Below are 21,916 nucleotides of genomic sequence, written 5' to 3'. Positions count from 1 at the left end.
GACACCAAAAGCACAAGCAACAAAAGAAAAAAATAAATAAAATTAGACTACATCAAAATTCAAAACTTTTGTGCTGCAAATGATACCACTGAGACCGTGAAAATATGACCCACAGAATGGGAAAATATATTTGCAAATAATTTATCTACTAAAGGACTTGTATACAGAATATATAAAGAACTTGTACAACTCAATAATTAAAAAGACAGATATCCCAATTTTAAAATGGGCAAAGGATCTCAATAGACATTTCTCCAACAAAGATAGACAAATGGCCAATAAGCAAATGAAAAGATGCTCAACATCATTAAGCATCAGGGAAATGCAAATCAAAACCACAATGAAATACCACTTTGCACCCAGTAGGGTAGCTATAATTTAAAAAAAATAGATAATGGGGCCAGTCTGGTGGCATAGTGGTTAAGTTCGGGCACTCTGCTTTGGCGACCCAGGGTTCATGGGTTCACATCCCAGGCCCAGACCTACACACCACTCATCAAGCCATGCTGTGGTGGCATGCCATATACAAAATAGAGGAAGATTGGCACAGATGTTAGTGCTGGGCCAATCTTCCTCACCAAAAAAATAGATAGATAGATAGATAATAACAAGTGTTGGTGAGGATGTAGAAAAATTAGAACCCTCATACATTGCTGGTGGTAATGCAAAATGTTGCAGCCACTTTGGGAAACAGTTGGCAGTTCCTAAAAATGTTAAATGTGGAGTTACCATGTGACCCAGAAATTCCTCTCCTAGGTATACATTCAAGAGAAATGAAAACATATATCCATACAAAACATGTACATGAATGTTTATAGTAGCATTATTTATAATAGCCAAAAAGTGGAAACAATCCAAATGTCCATCAATTGACAAACGGATTAAACAAAATGTGGTATTATCCATACAATGGAATATTATATGGCAATAAAAGGAATGAAATACTGATACCTGCTACCACATGGATGAACCTTGAAAACATTATGCTAAGTGAAAGAAGCCAAACACAAAAGACCACATATGGCGTGATTCCATTTATATCAAATGTCCAGACAGGCAAGTCTATAGAGACAGTAGTAAATTCATGGTTGCGGGGAGGAGTGTTGGGGGAAAATAGAGAGTGACTCTTAATGGATATGAGGTTTCTTTTTGGGATGATGAAAATGTTCTAAAATTGATTGTGGTAATGGTTGGGTAACTCTGTGAATATACTAAAAATCTTCAAATTATGCAATTTAAATGAGTGAATTGCATGGAGATATATAAATTATATCTCAATAAAGCTGTTGAAAAAAGAGAAGAAAGTGTAGGTAGCAATATTAATATCTGATAAAAGAGATTTCAAGGTAAAAAGTATCAAATGATAAAAGGTACAAACCAACAAAAAAAATAACAGTCCTGAAACTTTATGTATCTAACAATAGAGATTTTGAATTTATTTAAGCCAAAAACTGAAAAAAAGGAAAAGTTAAAGATATGCTCTCATAGTGGGAGGTTTTTGTAACTTTTCTTAGAAATTGACATATCACATAGACAAAGAAAACTATACAGAGAATTAACAAGCATGATCTAAAAGATATCAAGAAATGTGTACCCAAGAAACAGAAAATATGCATTCTGTGCAAAACCATTTGGAACAGTACAAAAATTAACCAAATTTTAGGCCAACAAAATCCATCCTCAAGAAATTTCAAAAAAGAAAATCCATGCAGACCACATTCTTTGATCTAAATTCAATAAACTAGAAATTTGTAAAAAAAAATCTTATGAGAAAATTTTAACACTTCCTTTTAAATAACTCTTGTGTTAAAGATAGGGTGACCAGGGGCCAGCCCAGTGGTGTAGTGGTTAAGTTCACACGCTCCACTTTGGTGGCCCACCTGGGGATTGGGGGTTCAGATCCCGGGCACAGACTTATGCTTTACTCATCAAGCCATGCTGTGGCAGCATCCCATATACAAAATGGAGGAAGATGGGCACAAATGTTAGCTCAGGGCTAATCTTCCTCAGCAAAAAGAGGAAGATTGGCAAGGTATGTTAGCTTAGGGCCGATCTTCCTCACCAAAATAAATAAATAAATAAAAATAAAAATAGGGTGACCACACTTTCCAGTTCACCCAGAACATCCCTGGCTTACACCTATTGTCCTGACGTAATATATATATTTTTTAAACAATTCTTTTTTTCTTTTGTAATTTTATTTATGTATTTTTCCCCCCACAGCCCCAGTAGAGAGTTGTATGTCACAGCTACACATCCTTCTAGTTGCTGCCGTGTGTGGGATGCGGCCTCAGCATGGCGGAAGAAGCAGTGCCTCAGTGCGCGCCCGGGATCCGAACCCGGGCCGCCAGCAGCAGAGCGCGCGCACTTAACCGCCAAGCCACGGGGCCGGCCCCTGTAGTATATATATTTCACTCACAAAAATGTCTCAATTTGGGCCGGCCCCGTTGGCTTGGCGGTTAAGTGCGCGCGCTCTGCTGCTGGCGGCCCGGGTTCGGATCCCGGGCGCGCACTGAGGCACTGCTTCTTCCGCCATGCTGAGGCCGCGTCCCACATACAGTAGCTAGACGGATGTGCAACTATGACATACAACTATCTACTGGGGCTTTGGGGAAAAAAAAGGAGGAGGACTGGCAATAGAGGTTAGCTCAGAGTCGGTCTTCCTCAGCAAAAAGAGGAGGATAAGCATGGATGTCAGCTCAGGGCTGATCTTCCTCACAAATAAATAAATAAATAAATAAATAAAATTTAAAAAATGTCTCAATTTGAATGACAAATTATATAGTGACATCAGTTAAGGAATAATCGAGAACTGAAATTGAAATCCATTTAGAAAGCAATGACAGAAAGTAATGATAAAAAAAAATCTGTGGAGGTACAGCCCAACATTCTCAGAGGAAATTTTGTAGCCTTTAATGTATACATTAGAAAATAAGAAAGATTAAAAATAAACTAAGCAAATCAGAATGAAATAAAAACAAAGAAAGCAGCAAGAAGGAAGGAATGAAAGCAGAAGTTAATGAAACAGAAAACAAATCAAACAGTACATTTGATCAACAAAATAAAAAGTTGATTCTTAGGGGAAAAAATGGCCAATCTCTGGTCAATCAGTGAAGAGACACACAAAAAAATAAACATTTCACAAGAAAAGAGAAATTACTAACGTATGGATTTTTAAAAATCTAGATGAAATAGATTTTCCAGAAAAACTGAATTACCAAACTGACTTAAGAAGGGGGAGAAAATCTGAATAGATCAATATTTGTAGAATAAATTGAAAAGGTGGGCAAATGTTTTCCTCTAAATAAGACATATACCCAGGTGATTTCATGAGTCAGTTCTAATAAACTTTCAAGGAGCCAACAATTCCCATGTAATGCAAAGGGTTCCAGAACATGGGAAAAGAGAAATTTCACAACTCATTCTAGGCAGCTAGGGTAACTTGACATCAAAGCTGGACAATGCTATTTCACACTTAAAAATTGTTAAAATGGTAAATATAATGTATATTTTACCACATTAAAAAATTAATATTACAAGTGTTAGGACACAATTCTCCACGAAGCTCTCATTTCTGCATGTCTTTTTAGCAGAAGCACTGACAGTTTTTGTTCTGGACTATCTTTTCAAGGATGTTTGTATAGCTTTGGGAGATATAATGTCACCCCAGAGCAGTGGGCAAATTTGTTTACTGTCCAATGTAAAGAAGTTAACGTCTCCCTCCAGGGCAAAGGTTGAGCAGGTTTGTCTGAAGCCTCTTAGAGAAGACTGAGGCTTCCTAGTTTCCAGCTCCTCAGCAGTAATGTAAACCACTGCATGTGCAGCATCCATCTGGGCCTACCTGCGTAGTCTCCACTGGATTGGAGGACGTGAGGAACTGGTGCAAAACTCACGCTGCCTGCTGCGCAGTAATAAAGAGCTTTGTCTCTGACCCAGAAGTCTCATGTCTTCTGCGGGCACTCAAGTACCTGTTGCAGGCCAACTTGGTAGGTTGCGAGTAGGGCAAGATGTCAGACCGCTCACAGTTCTTCACAGTTTGGGTAACAAGGACAGGCTGCTGACAGGTGGGGCTGGCTGGAAGAGAAAGGACGAGGTTAGGGGATATGAGAAGATTGCACAGGAACTGGTAGTGAATGCTCTCACCCAAGTGTTGGATGATGGGGAGGAAATAGGGGTCCCCAACTGTCCTACCTGTTAACAAATATTTAGAGGCTGAGCAATGAGAGGTGGGATTGAAACAAACTGCTGAACGGTGTTCTCCTCCCCGGGTGGGATATGAAATGGATGTCAACATGACAATGGGGCAGCAAGCCCTGGACAGTCGAAGGAAAATATGACCATGGCTGTTGAGTCAAGGGGTCTCCAAAGCTGAAATAAATGGTGTCAGCAGCAAGGATACAGAATTTTGGTTTCATTTAGTTTAGTAAATGCAAAGCTTTGCTTCCTGGGGAGGATCTGCTCTCTCCCTCTGCATCCTCTCATCTCTCCCTCCTTCTCTTTCCTGACCTCAGGAAAGTCCTGCTACTTTAAGAAGCCAAGTGATTGGGCCAAGGTCTCCCTGTTTCCAAGGAGGACTGACGGCCATACACACTCTGTATGAATATACTGGGGAACTTCAGGGAGGAGAGGGACTCACATTTCTATGGCTCCCTTGGATATAGGCACCCAGTCACCACCCTACCTGGTCAGATGGTGCTCAGAATTAACTGGTGGGATTTGGACAGGGTTCAGAGTAGGGAAGAGAAGCTAATATGACCTTATGGGTAGGACATTTTGGACTAATTTAATGCACTGTTGTTGCTTGTACATGTGAACGTATAGTAGGAATTGATCTATAAGCTATGTGCTGTAATCATATAGCTTATACTTCTCATCCCATAAGTGTCAAAGGGGATTATCCTAATCAGGGAAGAGCTGAAAGTAGAGACATGCTAGTGGGACAAACTCCCTGCTGTTTGTCACTAGCGGGTGAGTCAGGAGTTAGCATGTGTGCCTCTACCTTCTGACTTCAAAGTTTTCATCCTGTAGTTGATATCCTGTTGGTTGGCAACTCGGAAGCCTCCATCTCAAGGCCCCTGTCTATCACATGTACACCAGCAGGAGTGGCTGATAAACCCCAACAAAGTTCAGAGGCCCGCTTGCCAAGTGAAGCTTCTTGGCGCTATATGAGTAGACTTACAATGCTCAATTCCTCCGGAACCCCAGAAAAAGTGCTGTATCTCTGCCCCGCCAGCCCCCTCAACCAAAAAGAAGGTTCAGCCCCTTGTTGGACTTTTTGGGAACTGGAGACAGTATGTGCCTCACTTGGGCATTCTATTTGGTCCTTTATATCAGCTAAATCACAAATCAGCATTCTGTGAGTGGGGCTCAAACCAATAGCAATGAATGCTCTCTTTGTCCCCTACAAAGAGCCTACGCTGCAGCCTAGCAAAAAATCATACGGTCTGCCTGAATCAAGAAACTGCAGTGGCTGGCAATCTGACCTGCCGCTGTATCTGTCACGCCTGTCCACGTGCTATGAAAATAGAAAATCTCCTGTGGGCCTGGCCTCTCTTGAACCACTTTGCTATGCCTAGTGCCATCAGTGGCAGCTCCCGAACAAGGACTCTGCCTTGTACATGTGCAAACACACAGACGAGCACAATCCTTTTTAAATTTGATTGATGCAAATCCGTGTGCTTCTCCTGACTGCTGAGCAGCCTTGGGTTATGCCATGCATACCTATCAAAGCTGCAACTACTCAGTGATGCACCCGCGTTTCTTAACCAAACCAGTGTAATGATGATCCAAATCAAGCTTAACCACAAACCCCAAACTGGAGTGACTTGTCACCCTTTGGGCTATTTATCTTTGAGGGAGAGATGGCCACGGACTGTCTCTCCACTGTGTATGAGGGTTGCTTTTTGGCCCATCTATTACCCCATTGGCAATGACACCGGAGCAGGTCAGTCAAAACGGCACAAGATATAATGTATAACAGCTGACTTTAGACTATACCCTGGGTGGCTAAAATAACACGACTGCTCCCCATGCTAGTGACTCACAGTTGGCTGTGTCTGGGATCCTGGGAGGCATAATTGAGGTCAGCACTGCTGGTTAGTTTCTTCCTGCTGCTTGGAATTTTATTGATATTAGCCTTGATTAATGCTATATGAAACAAATTGAACAGGTTTGGCCCCAGTCTCTGTTGGACAGATTAAGCAAGGTGGCCAATGGAGTGGCGTTCTTATATGAAAACTCAAGTTTGGCTAAGAGTGTATAGGGTCAAGGGGTGGACTATCCCTGGGAAAGGCAATTAATTTGCCACGGACCCTTAGCATCCCTGTACATTCTTGCTGTGGGTATGCCAAGAATGCAAGGCCCTGATTGATCTTTACCCAGGCCATTCCTCAGCATTGTGTTTGCAGTGAGCAACCTTGAGGGATGAGGCAACGTCTCCTTCTGGGACAAAGAGCAGGCTTACTTATTGCTTGCTATAAAAGAGATGGATTCCCTAGACTCAGCGTTCCTAGGCTGTGACATGAACATCTGCATGCTTAGTATTCATCTGGGCCCCTGCACATCGCCCCTGCCGGGCTTGGGGGGATTAAGGAAAACCAGTGCAAACATGATGCTTATGCTGCTTGCTGTGCCATGAGTAATAAAGGACTTTGTCTCTGACTCAGGAGTCTTCTATTTTCTGCCAGCATCCAGGAAACAGTAATAGGTTAACTTATTAGCTTGTAACTAAGGTAAAATAAAATCCCAGACCTTTGTATTTGACCGTCTCAATTTTTTTAAACGCATATTATTCTAGATGAGTTCTATATTATTTTTTGTACCAAATTTCAACATTTTTAATTTTCATGAAATTTATCCATTTCGTGTATTAGCGTATAATCATTCTTCATACCTTTATTTTCTTGATAATATGATGTATCTGTAGTTATTTCTCCTTTGTTTTGAATTTGTATTCAAATACATTTGAATATGTATTTTCTTGATAAGTCGTTTCAAATAAAGCTTAATAATCAGTCCTTTTATAGATCCAACTCTTGGTTTTTTTAATCTCAATTTTTGTGCTTGATGTTTTTGTTCTCTAACTCATTGTTTTCTGTCCTTCGTTATTTCTGTTATTTTTTATGGCGTAGCAGGGTTGCTGTTAGTTTTTTCCAATCTCTTGAGTTAAATGCTTGCTCATTTGTTAACAGTTTTTATTTCTGGATTAACATATTTAAAGTTATAGGTTTTCCTCTAATTACTCCTACTTTGTCTGTGTCCCACAATTTTGATTCTAGTGGTTTTATTATCATTGAATTATCAGTCTAAATTATTTCATTTTCTTTATGATTTTCATCTTTACCAAAGAGCAATTTAGTAACAATTTTTTTTAGTTTTCAAACACATTTAAGTTTTTTTATCCTTTTATTATTTTCTAATTTTATGCATTATGGTCAGAGAGAAATGATTTATATGATTTTTTGTGTGTGTGTGTGAGGAAGATCAGCCCTGAGCTAACATCCATGCCAATCCTCCTCTTTTTGCTCAGGAAGACTGGCCCTGAGCTAACATCCGTGCCCATCTTCCTCCACTTATGTGGGATGCCACCACAGCATGGCCTGACAAGCAGTGCGTTGGTGCACGCCCAGGATCTGAACCCGGGCCACCAGCAGCAGAGCGCGCGCACTCATCTGCTACGCCACGGGGCTGGCCCCTGATTTATATGATTTAATCCTTTTGAATTGAGGCTTCCCTTAAGGGCTAATATATGGTCTATTTTTAAAAAGTTAAAAATGTGCTTGAAAAAATGTGTCTTCTCAGTTTGTTGGATGTGGAGTTTTATACATGTATATATGTATATTGCTGTATGTGTATGATGACTATATCTTCTTGTTCTATTCCTCTTCTTGACAAGTATACAACACCTTTTTTCCCCCTAAAATTCAATCTCATCAGATAATAAGTACTCCAGCTTTCTCTTGGTTCCCATTTGCCTGGTAAATCTTTTTCCATCCTTTGTTTTCAAACTTTCTATGCCTTTTTATTTATAAATATATTTCTCTTATAGCTGACATATTTGTTAAATCCAATCTGATTTTGTCTTTTAATTGATGAATTTTATCCATTTATATTTATTGTGGTTACTCTTACATAAGGATTTATTTCTGCCATCTTGTTTCGTATTTTCAATCTACTGAACTTCAATTTTGTTTCTTTTTTTTTCTCTTTTCTTGCTTTCCATTGCAGAAAAAGTTTTGTTCTGCTGGCTTAAATGTTAGATCACTTTAAAAATGGTCTAAAAGTGACTTCATCATTATTAGTTATGCGACCATGGGCAATTCTTGCCTGTTCCCTCATCTGTAAAATGAGAATAAAGTAGAATATGGCTGTTGTGGGAATTAAATGAGTTAATATATGTAAAACTCTTAGAATAGTAAGAATGGTAAGAATAAAGTTCTATATAAGTGTTTACTGTTTTATCATTATGATAGTTACTCTTAAGACTCATATTTGTGTCTTCCTGTTGATTTCTGAAACATCAATATTTGTATCCTCTCCCAACAAGACGAGTATTTTACCTCTTCTCATGTTCCTATGTTCTATTTCTCTCCTCTTCCCCACCACATTGGTATTATCCAGATTCTAGAATTTTTGGCCTGAATTGTTATGGATATACTTTCTCCTTTTCTTTTTTGTTGCTCCCACTCTTTTTATTTGTACGATAGACTTTACCAAGCTATTTGATTATCTTTAATTCACATATCTCTTTCAGTATTTTTCTATGCTTACTTCTCTTCCTCTAAAAGTGTTTTCAATGTGGATCTTCACTTGACAAAACTTCTGAGACTTTGTATGCCTAAGAACATTTTTACTACACCTTCAGATTTGAATGACAGCATACCTAGTTATAAAGTAACAGGTTCAAAATTCTTTTCTTTCAGTATTCTAAAAATACTGCATTGCTCTTGTTTCCAGTGTAGCTATTGAGAAGTTGGATGTTGTCTTAGTCCATTTGGGCTGCTATAACAATTTAGCATTGATTGGGTAGCTTATAAACAATAGATAGTTATTTCTCAGAGTTCCAGAAGCTGCAAGTCCAAGATGAGGATGCCAGCATGGTTGGGTTCTAGCGACAGCCCTCTTTTGGATTGCTGTTGACTTCTTGCATGGCAGAGAGGGCAGGAGAGCTCTCTGGGGGTTCCTTTCACAAAGGCATTAACCCCATTGATGAGGGCTCCACTCTCATGACCTAATTACCACCCAAGGGCCCCATCTCCTAACAGCACCACATTGGGGAGTAGAACTTCCACATAGGAATTTCTGGGGGACTTATTCATTCCATAATAGATGTAGATCTGATGCTTGTTCCTTTTTAGGTGACCCATTTTCTCTCTCTAAGTTTTTATAATTTCTCTCTTTGTCTTTGATATTGTGTCTAAACGTGGTTTTTCCTTCTATCCTACTTGGCTTTTTCTGACGCATTTTTTTTTTTTTTGTGAGGAAGATCGGCCCTGAGCTAACATCTGCCAATCTTCCTCTTTTTGCTGAGGAAGACTGACGCTGGGCTAACATCTGTGCCCATCTTCCTCTACTTTATCTGGGATGCTGCCACAGCATGGCCTGACAAGTGGTGCATTGGTGCGCACTCGCGATCCGAACCCAGGCTGCCAGCAGTGGAGCCCTCGCACTTCACTGCTATGCCACAGGACCAGCCCCATCTTAAAGTATTTTCTGCATTCCTTTCTAATATTTCTCTTTTCTAAGGCTTATTATTACCTGGAATGTTGTCACTCCTATACATATCCTCCATAATGCTTATCTTTTCTTCTACACTTTCAATCTCTATTTCTGATGCTTTCTGGAAGAAGTCCTCAATCTTATCTTCAAATAAACTAATTTTAAAGCTATATCTATACACAATCCTTCCACAAAGGAAGATAGGAGTAGAATCAAATAAGTACAAAACATAACAAAAAAGCACTGAGTGGACATATTAGGTGTGAAAAAGGTAATAGTGGAAATAAAGAACACATGGGGGTTGTTGGTGCCTTGACAAGAATGTTTTCACTGGAGTAATGGGAATAAAGCAAGATCGGAATAGTGCAAGAAGAAAAGTGGGGGTAGAGGGGAGATGAAGTGAGTATAGATAACTCTTTTCCAGGAATTTTTGCTATAAAGCGTGCTAAAAATGGAAAGGTAGGGTCTGGGAGGGTTTTAAAATGGGAGGTATTATGCAAGTGGGAACAAGCCAATAGAGCAAAATGACTCAGGAACGTGGGGTTAATTGCAGGAGTGTTTCTAGTAGCAGGAAGAATGGATACTGGTCACAACTAGATGGAATGGCTAGAGAGTAGAGATGGTTCATGTTGTGATAGGAGGGAAGGAAGTTATATGGGCACAGATGTGTTAATAGATTTGGAGGGTGAAAAAATTGTTCCATTCTCTCAGGGAAAAAGTGAGGAGGGAGGGAGTGAGGATGGAGGATAGAAGGTCTGAGTAAAGAGGAGAAGATGTGAAATACTTGCTGGGGAGAGGTTAAGTGTGAACTGACCAGAAAATGTGTGAGGATTGTCACACAGTGCTGTGGGCCCTTTTCAGGGCCATACATTTCAAGTGAAGAGTCAGCATGGTTGTTTTTTTCTCCAGCGGTGTTCAGCTACTTAGAACAGAGCAGAGTTGTTGAAGTAGTTGGATATAAACAAGATTTGAGTTCTCAGTTCAGAGGGACAAGAGAATTTAGGGTATATGCAGGGAGAATGATGTCTATGTTAGAGAAAGGAAAGGGAGAGTCACGGACTTTATGGACAAGGGACGAGGGATAGAATCAATTGTCTGAAGAGTCAAACAATTGTTGGGATAGGCATAACAAACAGAATGACCTAGAAAGAGAGGTGAGTAGGATGCTAGAAGTTGAGACTTTTGGAGGTAATGACAAGATCTAGAGCCGTGTTTTCAAACTATAGGTTGGGTTCCATTAGCGGGTCATGAAATCAGTTTGGTGGGTCAGTTTCTAAGCATTTTAAATCCTGGCTGCACACTAGAACCTAAAATTAAAAAAAAAAAAAAATGCCCACACGTCACTCCGCGATTCTGATTTATCTGGACTGGTGTAGGGTTCACAAATAAGCTTTTCATTAAAATTGTCCAGGTAACTCCAATGTACAGACCTGGTCAATAACCACTGTTCCAAGAAGATACTGACATAAAAAGACTGATGATAGTACTAATGGTAGAAAGACAGTAAGCCAAGTTCTAAAATCTTCTAAGAATTAGCGAGATGAGTATGAGATCAGATGTGTGATAGGTTGTAATAAGGTGAGGTAGCAGGTGGCAACGGTAGTTAATGTCAACGGTAGTTAATGTTCTCAACAGCGCATTTGCAAGAAAGAAAAATGTATACACACACGCGTGCACGCACTAGGTTAACCATTTTATAGATGGATTTCAAATAGAAACTTTGACTTCATTTCCTATATTTTTAACTAACTGGAAATAAATGCAAGTCAGTAAAAAAAAAAAAAGCGCCTGGCATCTAAATTCAAGGACTTCCCCATACCCCACCATGATAAAGTTTGATTTGAATAAACTGTACCCAACTTTAGAAATAAGAGTATTGCTAAAATTATAAAAATCTATTTGTAAGAAAGAGAAAATAAATTGACTGGAAAGTTTATTGGAAAATCTATGTCAAGCTCCATAGTTTAAAATTATTTAAAACAAATTAAAAACATCTATAAAAGGTCAGAACATTCAGTATTTTAAGATAAAACTAATTTAAAATAATTGTAGTATCATGGTTATGAAAATAACAATGATGGCAAGCTATACATTTTTTAATTATAGAAAACATTAAACAAAATATCTAACAAAATATGTCTTGCTGTTGCTTTGGGGGAAAAGGTGGGGACAAATACTTTTTATTTTATTTACATGTTTATTAAGAGATTTTCCATATGACATTGCAAATAGTTCCATTTCTCTTGTATTTTGCTATAATACATGAATTCACACAAAGGAGATGGAATACATAAAATTACAAAGATGGTGGAAAAGCCACATCACACTAAATTATTGCAAAAGGCATAATCCGAACATATAAGGCACATTAGTTTTAGAAAGAGCACTGTCCACCCCCAGGCACCCACAAAGATACACACACGAGAACTCCACTTCATTAAACCACAGGAGGAAACAAAATGTATCATAAATAATTGGTTTTCCTCTTTCCTACGTTAGTTTTTAAGTTCTTTCTCAATCATAATGAAATCTATTAAGAACAGGATTTTCTTTAAATGTATATGGTTCAAACACGATTAGTTTTTGTATCTGACATTCTATTTTCGTACTTCTGTTCTTTTATTAATATATGTGTATATCTAAATTCTTTAAAATTACAACTTTGAAAATTAATTGTAAAAAGCTGTTTTCTATTTAATATCCCACAGTTCAGTGTTTATATACTATTCAGGAAGACTGATAAATTACAACATACAGGTTTAGAAGCAAAAAACTGATATTACTGAATGTATACTGGAATTTTAATGAAGTGTTTTACTATACTTACCCCATATACTTTTTATAGTCTGAAATTTTAGATTAATACAGTCAGAAACTTTATTTACTGAAAAATTGTCCCTAATTTCTGTTCTACTGATTTACAAAATTCTGAATATAGCTTTAGTTTGATTTTGATAGTATTTGTATTATGTGAAGAGTCCATGTGATAGCCAAAATAATATAATATTGTATATAATATATAAATGTATCTTTCCCATCACAGTTCTTCTAGTTGGCAATAACAAACTATATACAGTAACGGTAATTATTATTTTATCGAGACCTCTCCTATTACAAGAATAGACCTGAACATATTCCCCTGAGGACAGACAGAAAATTGGTGAATAATTAATTTTACATTTAGAAGAAAAATGTTAAGCGTGACAGCATAGCATCAAAGTTGATAATCCTTTGTGAATGTGTAAAAGGTATGGGTTATAAACACAGGCATGAAAACTAAGAACACTTTAAAAACAAGTACTGTAAGAATATTTACATACATATATCATGGCTCATTAAGAAAAAGATTATTAAAGCATAATGTGAACAATACATTACATTAATTCACAGTATAAACACACTTTGAAGAGTAATTTAAGTCAGGAATAATAAAAATACACACATAACATCCGTTAGCACTATTAATACATATTTTGTTCTGTTATATATATGAAAATATACACATACAGCTCTTTTAAACCAAATATTTCACATAAACATTCACTGATTTAAATAAAAGTTGACAGAGGTAGAATTTGTGTCAATGTTCATGATTTTCAGGAACAAGTGCTTCAACTATTTCATTACTGTTCTGTCCTTTAAAAGTCCAGATAGCCAACTCATCGCAAGTCATCATTCTGAAAAAGGGGGGAGGAGAAAGGAGGGTTAAGAGAAAAATGATAAACAAAATTACACAGTACACTCACACAAAACTGAAATTCAGTAATGTTTTAATTGAAATTATAGTCTCTAATAAAACCTTTGCCCATAATCAAGTTATATTTAAAAGCTAAGAAGTACTGTTCTATACTTCAAAAAGATATTCCCCTCAAACTACCAAAGTACATCAAAGTACATGAGGACTAAAGGAATGATACACAGTGAAAAGATTGGGATAATATAGCAGGTTAATAGAGAAAAATCATTCAAAAGAAGGGATAATATGATGTCTAGGTTTAATAAAATTATATATAAGTACTATCAATTATGTTTGAGCCTTAAAATAACATGCTATGGATAGTCAAATATTTTTCCAAATATTTTGACCTTATGTGCTATCTAGTCACCCTCCCAATTAAAACACACACACATTAAAATATGAAAAATCCCACAATGGAAACATTGAGAAAGTAATTATATTTTTCTATACCTAGGAAGACATACTTAGGAAGAAATTATCAGACATGTTGTCCAATACTGATGTAAAACATTATTTATGAGAAAAAAATTGGAAATAAGCTATATGTCCCATAAAAGGAGAATGATTAAATAAATCACACAATGTCCATGTGATGAACCGTTAGACCACTTTTTTAAAACGGCACTTTTGAAAATGCTTTTAATGATAAGAATAAATGATTGCAACAATATTAAGTGGAAAAACCCTAAAGAACAAAACAAAACAAAACAAACCAGGATAAAAACTATTTTGAGTATGATCTCTATTAGAATTATATATGTATGTCTATGCATGTGTGTATATGTTTATTACAAATTAAATATAAGAAGGAAGTATACCAAAAGGCTAATTGCTATTTTCTTTGGGTTGCAGGATTAAAAGTGCTTTTGATTTATACATCCATGTTCATAGCAGCATTTTCACAATAGCCAAAAGGTGGAAGCAACCCAAGTGTCCATCAATAGATGAATGGATGAATAAAATGTGGTATATATATACAATGGAATATTATACAGCTTCAAAAAGGAAGGAAATTCTGACACATATTCCAATATGGACGAACCTTGAAAACCTTATGTTAAGTGAAACAAGCCCGTCTCAAAAGTACAAATACTGTATGAGTCCACTTACATGAGGTACATAGAGTAGTCAAATTCATAGAGACAGAAATTGTAATGGTGGTTGCCAGAGGCTGGAGGAAAGGGAGAGTAGGGAGTTAGTGTTTAACGGGTACAGAGCTTCAGTCAGGGAAGATAAAAAACTTCTAGAGGGGGCTGGCCCTGGTGGCGTAGAGGTTAAGTTCATGTGTTCCACTTTGGCAGCCCAGGGTTTGCCGGTTCGGATCCTGGGCGTGGACCTACTCATTGCTCATCAAGCCATGCTGAGGCAGCATCCCATATACAAGAGCTACAACTCTACAACTATGATACACAACTATATATGGGGGCTTTGGGGAGAAAAAAAAGAAAAAAGAAGAAGATTGGCAACAGATGTTAGCACAGGGCCGATCTTTCTCAAAGAAGAAAAAAAGTTAAAAAAAAAAGTTCTAGAGACAGATGGTGGAGATTATTTTTGCACAACAATGTGAATGTACTAATTGTCAGAGAAATGTACACTTAAAAATGGTTAAAATGATAAATTTGATGTTATGTATATTTTACTGCAATAAAAAAGGAAAAAAGTGATTTTGGTTTCCTTCTTTATACTTTTGTATTTAATGTTTTCTCAGTGAGCATTTATTAGATACAATAATTTTAAAAAGTAAAAACAAAATTGGATTATATATTTTAACTATTAGACACTGTAAATATGAATTGATATGAATATTTCATATTCATTTCTGAGTACTTATAGGGAAACCCCTTACAATTAGTTTTGGTCACAATATTTAGAAAATATGAATAGAAATCGGTAACCAATTAACAACATTATTAGGATACTTTGAGAATTTGTTAACGGTTGTATAAGTTTTCTAATCCACATCTATTGGGATGGCTATAATAAAAAAAAGAGGAAAATAACAAGTATTGGCAAGGGCGTGGAAAATTGGGACCCTTACAGGGCTGGTGCAAATGTAAAATGGTATAGCCATGTCGAAGAAGTTTGGAGGTACTCAAAAAATTAAACATAGAATTATCATACGACCTGGCAACTCTACTCCTAGGTACTCCCAAAAGATTTGAAAACAGGAACTAAAACAGACAGTTGTACACCCATGTTCTTGTAGCATTATTCACAATAGCTAAGACGTGAAAACAACCCATGTGTCCATCATGATGAATGGATAAACAAAATGTGGCATAAACATATACAAGAATATTATTCAGGCATAAAAAGGAATGAAGTTCTGACACATGCTACAACACAGATGAACCCTGAAAACATTATCCTAAGTGAAATAAGCCAGATGAAACAGACAAATACTGTATGATTTCACTTATATGAAAAATCGAGAACAGGCAAACTCAGAGAGACAGAAAAGTAGATTAGAGGTTACCAGGGGCTGGGGAGGTGATTGCAGAGGTACTGCTTAACGGATACAGAGTTTCTGTTTGGGGTGATGAGAAAGCTTTAGAAATAGTGGTGATGGTTGCACAACATCGTGAATTTAGTGCCACTGAGTTGTACACTTAAAAAATAGTTAAGAAGGCGAAGTTCACGTTACATATATTTTGTTGCAATTAAAAAAAGTTTTCTAACTCATCACAGCTTTAGAGATGCTGGATTCCACTATGTTCTATATCAGTGGTTAGTAAAGTATAGTCTGGGGATCCCTAGGAGTCCCAAAGACCCTTTTATAGGGTCTATAAGGTCAAGTCTATTTTCATAAAACTAAGGAATTATTTGCTTTTTTACTCTTATTATCTCAAGAGTGTACAGCTGAGTCTTCCAGAGGCTACAAGATGTGAAAGGCTAGGTAGTAAATATTTTAGATTTGTGGGCAACAGGGTCTCTGTCACAACTACTCAATTCTGCCACTGTGGAAAAGCAGTCTTAGACAACATGTAAACAAATGGGTGTGGCTATGCTCCAATAAAGCTTCATTTACAAAAACAGGTGGATTTGGCCTGCAGACCCTAGTTTACAAGCCCTTATCTAAAATGCAGCTGTGAATCAAGCATGAGAAAATGTTTGTGTCACAACTGTTATAAGGCTTTATAATGAGAAGCTGAACTTCCCTCTAATCACATTCAAATTAATGCAGCATGGGCTGGCCTGGTGGCGCAAGTGGTTAAGTGTACACGCTCCGCTGTGGGGGCCTGGGGTTCACCGGTTTGGATCCTGGGTGCGCACCGACACACTGCTTGGCAAGCTATGCCGTGGTGGCATCCCAAATAAAGTGGAGGAAGATGGGCACGGATGTTAGCCCAGGGCCAGTCTTCCTCAGCAAAAAAAAGAGGAGGATTGGCAGATGTTAGCACAGGGCTGATCTCCTCACAAAAAAAAAAAAAAAAAAAAAAAAAAAAAAATTAATGCAGCAGCTTAGAAGGACACAGTGATTGCAGCCAGCACTGAGAAGTGGTCCTCAAAGTGAAGGAGAAAAATAAATGTTTTAATCAAACAAACAAACACAAAAGCAAAGACACAGCAATCCAATCTCTTAAACCTAGGCCCTACAAACACCAATAACCCTGGGGGCATCAGTATATAAAAGTACAGCACATAACTAATGTTCACAATGCGGATTCTGAGTCATCGAAGAAATGCTTAATTATCTTCTATATACTTCTATAAAAGAGGCAAAGAAAGGCATAATTTTTTTAAAAGAATGACTTTACTATTTCTCTCAATGAGCCTACATTTTTCACAGTCACCCACCTTTCAAACCCCGGGTCTGATGCCCTTCTTTCCCATTCATTCCCACCTACAAAGAACCAGCACATCTCTTTGACCTTTCCTCAGTCAAAGTGTCCTAGCTCTTTACGACCACTTTGGAAAACTGTTTTGCCATATTTACGTAAGCTTGAACACATCCATGTCCAATGACTTGACATGCACTGAACATGCATGTCCAGCAACCTGACAATTTCACTCCTAAGTGTATACTCGAAAGAAATGTACATAGCTCTTCACCAACATACAGGTCCTAGAATGTTCATCATAACTATCTGTAATAGCCAAAACTGGAAATTACAAAATGCCCCTTAATGACACAATGAGTAAATGGATTGCGGTAGTTTACATAATGGAACACTATGCAGCAACAAGACTAAACAATCTACAAGTACACACAACAGTATGGATGAATCTCACAACTGTACTGCTGAGGAAAAGAAGCCAGGAATGTAAGATTTCATTTATAAAATGTCCAAAAACAGGCAAAAATAACCTATGCTTTTAATAGTCAAGACAGTTACTGTTAGAGCAGGGTTTATGATCAGAAGGGAGCCCAACAGAAGTAATGTTTTCTATCTTGACCCGGGTGCAGGTTATATAGGTGTCTTCAGTTTGTGAAAATTCATTGAGCTGTATACTATGATACCTGTCCTGGCTTTCAATATTATTATACTGATCCTGAACCGATTATACTGTTCATTTCATACTGTTCAACTCTTTCTGGTCTCCCTGCCTCTGGTTTCTACCCTCCCTAACATGGCTCAAATACAGTTGTGAAGTTAATCCACCAGGAACAGTTCTTTCATCTAACCCTCCCTCGTACCCATCCCATGTACAGGAGGACCTCCAATGGCTCCCCACGACTTACAGAATAAAGTCTATAATCTCTAATTGAGCCTCACATTCAACATATTCTATATGTCCCACTCTACCTTCCATGCCTTTCTCCCTCATTACTCCCCAACAACCTGCCATTCCTGTCAGACTGAGTCTACTGCACTACGTGCATTCCTGTTTCTATGACTTTGTCCACACTTTTACCATCTATTATTTGTACCTTGAATTTGGCACTTCATCAAACATTACCCTGTGATATCTCATATTATCATTTCGTGTTTTGTTGTGGATGTCTTCTCTTTTTTAATTGAGGTATAATTTATGTACAATAAAATGCATGGACCGTAAATGCTCAGTTCAATGAGTTTTTACAATTGTATCTACTCGTATAACCATCACCACCAAGATACAGAACATTCCATTACTTTAGAAAGTTCTCCTGACCACCTTTGTAGGCATTCTCCCCTCCACCTCACACAGAAAACTACTTTCTGAATTTGTATAACCATAGATGAGTTTGGCTTGTCCTTGGTGTTATATACGTACCTTTCTGATAACTATCAGTTTATATGTTCAGGAGACTGTAAAGGAGACCTCAGAGTAGAACTAAGAGGTGGTGTGGGAAGACCATGTCGACGCATCTCTTGGATTGCTCGTTCTCTGTCCGTAAAGATCAAATAAGAGATTACACCAAAAAAACTGGTATACAAATATAAGGTGCTGTTATTGTTATTATCTAATTAGGTAATTTCTACTCAATTAATTAATTAGTATTTCTATTAAATTTAAGCTCAATCTCTTTATATGATTTTCAAATAATGGATAAAAGATTTCGATTAAAGGAATACGTACTACAAGAGGCTGTCCAAAACCCCTCTCAATACAGATTTTCAAAGTTGGCTGGTTCCCTCCTCTGCCCCTTCCTTTCACACCTCTTCTTGCACATAAATCTAGCCTTCTTCCTTTTTCCTGCCTGAAAACTCCCAAATGTCAGAAGTGAAATAATCCGTTCTCTCTGCTATGCTTTCCTTCCCTGTGTCTGGGTCTGCCCCAGAAAACATGGTCTCTGGCCTAGATTTTTTCTGCCTTGAGTTCTTCAGTGTCCAGGATTTCTACCTAGTTGGGTGTTTCACAAATATTTTTTCATTATTATCTCCCTAAAGAAACTTTTTAAGCATTTTTCCATCTATATTCCAAATAGCACATCACTCAAAAGTTTAGCTGCAAAGGGATAAGAATAAGAGAACCCAAAAATTGACCTAATAAGCAATTTGACCACTATTTGAGAAGGAAATCTCAGGAATGCTGATGTCTATGGTATTAATATAGTAGGAAAGCATAATGGAAGAAAAGTAACTTGATAATTGATTTGCAAATTAGGCTTCAATTTTAACTGTTAAAGCAGGTCTCATTCCAGTTTGGAACGCCTGGAGATTAAATTTTTCAACATAATAAAGCAAATGAACCGAAATGTGAGTATGAAAATTACTAAGCTATAGGGAATATATTGTAGAGGTTAAGAGCAGAGGCTTTAAAATTAGACCGACCTGCCTGGATTTTAGTCTTGGCTCGGCTATTTACTATTTGTGTGAGTCAGTTTCCTATAATATAGGCCTAACAGATTGTTAGTAGGATTAATCAGATATGTACATAGTATGTGGCACCTATTTGTTAACTGCCCTTATGATCATCAGCATCATCGCTTTTGTGATGATTTGTTTGGAGTTTCCTATTGGACCATCTTGTTTTGACTCTTGTAGAATCCTTACTGTCTTATTGATTCCCTAGCTATATCCTTTGAAATAATGCCCTAATTTTGCCCTGAGGAATGCTATAGGAAACACTTACACAATACTTGCTACTTTATTTACTGTAGGGATATTATCTTTCATAACACTTATTGCTTTTTTAGGACGAATTACTAAAAAATTTTATTTTACATATTAATGCTAAAAAAGTTTGTTATTTGTAAGCCATATTAAATCCTATTTGGAACAGGATAGGGAATAAATAAAAACATCGTTCAATGTTAAATTTTCTTCTTACCGTTCATATCTTTCAGTTGAAATCTGCCTTTTCAGAGCATCATGATCTGTTTGTAATTGTGCCACTTTAGCCCGAAGCATGGTGTTTTCCCGGCTTTGACTAGTTCTTAAAAACAAATTTTAAAAAAATCAAAGAAATAAATAACAAATGTTCTGTTTTGTAGAGTCAAGTGCTATGGATTTCTGTTTTTGTTATTAATTAATACAAATGGAGTGATACTTAGGGATGAAAAAGAGAAGATCAAGACTTTTCAACAATAATTCTCTGAACTTCTGGAGATTTTATCACAAAATTTTCTTTTTCATTCATCTCATTTATTTAACAAACATTTACTGAGCTTCTAGTATACACTAGGTACTGCAGCAATGCTGGAGATACAAATGTGAACAACACATGAATTGTAACACCAAGATGTAAAGAATCTTCATTGCCTCTTTCTTGACTCCTGCCTCAGAAAGAGAAATATTTCTAACTCCTTTTAAAAGATAATTATTCCACTCGTACTATCTACTCTGAGTTTCCTCTCCTCTTGCAACAAATATGTCCAAACCTCTCTATCCTAAAAAGACACCATCATCAATCTCCTGAAAGGTAATCAATACACTTATGAGGGTCAAATCCCACAACCTTTCAAAGTCTTCTTCCTAATCCACAGCATGAGACACAGCCGCCTCTCCCCATCCTCAAACGCTCTCTCCTTCGCTGACTCTTCTCTTTGTTCCTCAAATTTAGGCATTTTTCTAAAGTTCACTCATTTACTTCCATAGGTACGACCTCTGTGGTGAAGATATACAAATCTACATCTCCAAACACAATGTCTCTCCTGAACTAAACCCCTGAATTTCCAAAAGCAGCAGGCACGTAAGTAAAATATTTTGGTTTTGTACAACTCTTCACATGGCCATCCTCCTCTCCCCCAAAACTGAAAAATTATCTTTTTTGTTCCTCTAGTATTTTTAAATCATTTGTTTTATGCTACAGATATACAAAAATTCACTCATATTGAAAAATTATTTTTGACAAGTTATTTTCCTCATATAGGTTGATTTATGACACTTACAATTTGCTTTCTGAAAGGGTTAACTTCTCTTTAAGTAGCTGAATTTCTGTATCCTTCTCATGGGAGGTTAAATGAGAATGAAATTCTTTATCTCTATTTGTAGCCAACAATGATTCAAGGTTTTTAATTGTATGTCTCTCACTTGACAGTTGTTTTTTTAACAGCTCTGATTCTGATTTTACATTTTCTAATTCCACCACAACCTAGAGAAAACACAAAGTAAGATGACCTCAGTACAATTTTAGACTTACTCTGAAAAATTATCTGCAGAGCTATATACACATGAGTTGCTTCATTTTGGGTACCAGTTAAAGATTTTAAAGCACTTCTTCAAGTATAAGAAAAACACCTTATTTTCAAAACAATCTTTGCTATTTTTATAAAGGCTTATTTGTCTATAAGGCCTACTCCAACCTGCAAACAGTTTTCTCTCATACTACCTTGTCAAGAGAGGGTCCTTAACATAAAATCCTAAAACGCGGCCACCCTATCAGCAAGAATGCCCTTCTGGTCTGTTAAACGTGTGTACTCTGCCTATATAGTCAAGCCAGTACTGGAGCTTCTCAGTATCTGATAATAAAGATACTACTAAATACTACTACTAAAAGTGAAAACACCCATGATTGAAAACATACACTGAGTTGTTTAAAGCAATGCTTCAGTTTGGGAATGCTAAGTCCCAGCTAACTAGACTTTTAAAA

At 37.2% G+C, this 21,916-nt stretch overlaps 1 protein-coding gene across 4 annotated transcripts in view; it reads right to left on the bottom strand.

The window, feature by feature from the left end:
• Positions 1-12,046: 12,046 nt before the first annotated feature.
• CEP135 (centrosomal protein 135) overlaps positions 12,047-21,916 on the bottom strand; it is a 79,321-nt gene continuing 69,451 nt past the window's right edge. For all 4 annotated transcript variants that reach the window (XM_058547119.1, XM_058547121.1, XM_058547122.1 and 1 more), the window contains 4 exons: positions 21,216-21,418; positions 20,156-20,260; positions 18,656-18,769; positions 12,047-13,394 (listed from right to left, as the gene is read on the bottom strand). In XM_058547119.1, coding sequence (XP_058403102.1) covers positions 18,670-18,769; positions 20,156-20,260; positions 21,216-21,418 — 408 coding nt within the window. In that variant the 3' untranslated portion in view covers positions 12,047-13,394; positions 18,656-18,669. The remainder of the gene's footprint in view (positions 13,395-18,655; positions 18,770-20,155; positions 20,261-21,215; positions 21,419-21,916) is intronic.

Source organism: Diceros bicornis, chromosome 8 (assembly GCF_020826845.1).
Source record: "Diceros bicornis minor isolate mBicDic1 chromosome 8, mDicBic1.mat.cur, whole genome shotgun sequence".
NCBI classification, from domain to species: Eukaryota; Metazoa; Chordata; class Mammalia; order Perissodactyla; family Rhinocerotidae; genus Diceros; species Diceros bicornis.
This window is presented reverse-complemented; position numbering and strand designations above follow the sequence as displayed.